This window comes from Cyclospora cayetanensis, unplaced genomic scaffold, assembly GCF_002999335.1.
Source record: "Cyclospora cayetanensis isolate NF1_C8 unplaced genomic scaffold, CcayRef3 CcayRef3_contig_27, whole genome shotgun sequence".
NCBI lineage: Eukaryota > Apicomplexa > Conoidasida > Eucoccidiorida > Eimeriidae > Cyclospora > Cyclospora cayetanensis.
Genome location: NW_020312225.1, coordinates 165,962 through 169,980, shown reverse-complemented (window position 1 = coordinate 169,980; position 4,019 = coordinate 165,962). Strand labels below are relative to the sequence as shown.

The following is a 4,019-nucleotide window of genomic DNA, read 5'->3' as shown; positions in this document are numbered from 1 at the left end:
AGCAAGCAGTAATCCAGAAGTCTTTGGCCTTCATCCCAATGCTGAGATTGGTTACTTCGTTGAAAATGCAAAAAGCATTTGGCATGGCCTTTTGAAGATCAACATCACATGTCACTCGGGGAATAAAGGAGACTCTGCTCTTGGTAATCTAAAGGAAACTACTCTGGTGGCTACCATCTCAGAGATTTTCGAAAAAGTGCCTAGCAAGCCGCTTTATTTTTGCCCCGACTCCGACCCACCAACGCCTATTGAGATTGTTCTGGCTCAGGTAACAGTGAGATGCCTGAGAGCCCTTGAAGCCTGCTCCTTTCTCTACTTCTATAGACTGCAGCATCCACTGGTCTTGTGTCTTTCATTTTTTCCGATGCGCATGGCAACAAAAGTAAAGAAAATTTCCTGTGGACTTTTTGTTACCAGGAACTGGATCGGCTCAATATTCTGCTGCAAGCAGTGATACAATCTCTCCGCGAACTTCGCCATGCGCTGCGTGGTGACATTGGGATGTCTATGGACCTTGACGAGCTTGCCCTGTCTTTGCAGGCAGGGGTTCTGCCACGGCAATGGCGGGCACTGGCTCCTCCAACTTCAAAGTCTCTGGGTTCATGGATTTCCCACCTGATGCGACGTATCAGTCAGTACACCACTTGGAAAGAACGAGTAAGGATTTAAGCGTTTTTATGGCTATGAGGGAGCGATCCCGTGCTAGTTCGTAGGCATGCTCAACAAAAATACCAATACAGCTGTAAACCTGTCACTTTAATCACAGTTGAGCTTCCAGATGACTTTACATTGTCCACAGTTCAGGTGATTACCGATGCATAACCCACACTCTTTTTGCCCCTGCCAAGTTCTGTGAAGACGAATTCTTCCCGCAACTACTCCCAACAAATGCTGTGTGAAAACATAGTATCAGCCTTAACACACTCTGCTTTGCAGTATTGTGAGCGTGGGCCTTATTGTTTGTATAGGGGAGTCTAAGTTGCTACTGGCTGGGTGGCCTGCACATGCCGCGTTCCTTATCAACAGCGCTAATTCAAGTTACGAGCCGGAAAAAAGGCATTTCTTTAGATAAGTTGGTGCTTTTTACCGAATTTACCCAGCTAGAGGTACCACAGCAGATTGAAAGCCCCCTAGAGGACGGTGCCTATATAGAAGGTTTATTTATAGAGGTAGGTAATCAAGTCAAGTAAAACAGTTCCTCTTCCAAGATTCACTATCCAGTGCATTGCTGCAGCAAAAAAATAAAAATAAAAAGTAGTTTTTTGGGTGAACACAGAAAGCAATGGAAAAGGAAGCCTGTTCCAACTTCCTCATGTGTTGAGGTCGCGCAGTGATGCGAGCAGCTAGACGCATCATCACATTTTCCTTCTCCCGGAAACCCCCACCTAATAGTCGCTCTAAAGCTCTTCTTCATTCCACACTGTGCTTCTCTCCTCAATGTGTATCCCCAGGGTGCTCGGTGGAACAGCGCATTAAGGCGGTTGGCTCCTCAGGCTCCTCGAGAATTGTTAGGAGAATTGCCCCTAATGAAGCTTGTTCCGATTGAATCACATCGCCTTAAAACAAGGAGTTTGTTGCGCACCCCAGTGTACGTTACTCAGGAACGACGCACCCCTATGGGGGAGGGATTGGTATTCGACGCGTGGCTCCCATTTTCCGAGCACTCTTCCTTCTGGATTTTGTCGGGAACCGCATTGGTGCTAGAAACAAGTGACTGAGCCGTGCTGCGGCATTTGCGAAAGCGAAATGGGCTGGTGCCGAGGAATGCGTACAGCTCAACATACAAGACAAACTGGCATGCAATCTGTAGAGCAAGGCTTCTGGCGCGTTTAGTATGGAAAGATGCAGGATTTGTGACTTCTAGTGGTGCGCTAGTTCGCTGCTTGGCTGCCAAGTCTTCATTGTTTTACCAGAGTAATAACTATTGACTTTTTTGGAATCCCAATCCCCCATGTCAAGAAAAAAAAGCACTTGCGTAAAGGGGTACCTATACAAAAAAGACCGCTGTATAGTCTTGATTTCTTATGAACTTTTTGGGTAAAAGAATACCTTATTTGCTCTCGAAACCATTAATGCATTGTTAAGCTCTCCGCTGCACATTTACTCCACCCGTCAGCAAGTCAGAACCTACAGAGTTGGAGTGAAATGCAACCAAATATCCAAATTCTCCAACGCTCGAAAACAGTCTGATTGGGAAGGAAGTGCGTTGCAGTCTTCTAGGGGCAAGGCCTGGTTTGGGGAATATACCTTGAACATACTGCCTCCTCAAATCAGGGGAGGGATTAAGGTAAGGCTTGCTAGCTGGAGGCATCAGCCTGCATATATATATTACAAACACTGAGGTGCCAGGAAATAGGTGGGATCCCTTTGCCCGTAGTCCACCTCATTAACCAAACAAGGAGGATCTCCCTTTTGCCCTGACGATTTCGTGTAAGAGAGTATTCCTTTCGCTTGGGAGCTCGCAACGTGCGAAAGTTTCCGTATTCCCAAATGTCTGCCTTTCATCCCTCCACCACTTGTCATACTGCAAAACCCTACCTGTTTTTCGTTATTCTATGGCAGCTGTTAGTGGGATTTTCTCAAATTTCCCGAGGTGAATTATGCCGCCCTCCATGGAAAATTAACTTTCGTGCAAGTGGAAGATTGCTTGCGTAAACCATCAACATCCGGTTGTCCAGCTGAACAGCTCGGATGATTTCCCCATCGTAATAGAGGTTCCCTCTGTGCGCCTACATGGTGAGTACATTAAGGTGACAGACGGCCTAGAAGGTGAAAAGGGCAAAACATGTCCCCAACTAATAAATGTTGTGGAAAGGGGGGTTGAATACGTGTGATGTCACCCAGGGGACTATCTTGGTGTAAATATACTCTCTCACTGATGGCTCAAGGATGGCGCGTATCTACCTGACCGTATAAAAAGATACTGCATTATGTGCGTATCGGAGTCGAGATCAATAGTCGTACTCTACTGGCGGTCGGCTGCTGTCACTACAGTTAAGCGAAGGCTAGGCTCCCTATACCCCTATTATGCATTATGACAGGAGTATGCCCTGCCATGCAAAATGATGCCAGCTTATCACACCACCAAATTTCTTATCTTGAGGACAGCCAACTAAGCTGGTGAGCCGCAGCTCTGGTCCAACCATGGCTTCTAGCTGGGGGTTTGGTGCTAAATCTGTTTGGGCAAAGAAAGTTGAGCTGCAGTACTCGATGGCTCCTGTCTAGTGTACATTCAACCAAACTACGCTCATTACGCGAAATTATTGTGATGCTTGAATAAATTCACGCAATTTTGCACACTGGTTGCTATATGCGCGCTATGCCACTGGAGCGGACAAAACTGTTCCTGGGCAGGTACTTTTAGGCTACGACACACCCTTTGTCGCTTTTAGGGGGAACTGACTGCATGCTTTTGTTGCATTTTCTAATATGGGTTTTGATCCACAGAGTCACCTTCATACCATACAATGACATAATGCGTGCCTGTAGACCGAATTATTACGTCGTAGTACACGTGCATGCCTGGACTGTTCCGACGTGCAGCCACTTGACACCAGTCAACGTTCAGCAAACAGGATGAAGACTATTATTCGAAGGCGAAACATAGGCTTTCGTTACTACCTGACTGGCTTTCTTCGTAGAGTGTGCAGAGCTTTAGTTCTCATATGGTTTTCATAAATGGCCTGCCAACCAAAAAGCCATGCCATATCGAGCAAATCTGTCGCGGGCAAGGCTGTACTTGGGCAATTTAACACACTGGCCAGATACAGACGATTGCCCACCCCGTTTTCCCTTTCGTGCATTTTACTTATTGCCGAATACTATTACGGCGATAAAAGAGGATAAATCGCTGTTTTTGAGCTCGATTCTTGCTCAGCTAACAGTGAATGGTCAGAGTGCTCAGAGGGCGCAGGTGCGTGCACCCTCGCTGTTCTTCTTTCTGTACGTCGAATTTGAGGGTCGCATGCAGCGGAAGGGAGGAGCCCTCTCGGAGAACACTTGACAGCTTTCCATGGCTT

General features: G+C 46.8%; 1 protein-coding gene across 1 annotated transcript; it reads left to right on the top strand.

Moving 5' to 3' along the window:
• Positions 1-4: 4 nt before the first annotated feature.
• LOC113147564 (dynein heavy chain 10, axonemal-like) lies at positions 5-1,718 on the top strand (the record flags this gene model as incomplete). The annotated part of the gene is made up of 4 exons (XM_026338526.1): positions 5-268; positions 325-657; positions 969-1,169; positions 1,452-1,718. Coding segments are annotated over 4 exons (1,065 nt in total), but the record flags the coding sequence as incomplete, so codon positions are not given.
• Between the last annotated feature and the right edge of the window lie 2,301 nt (positions 1,719-4,019).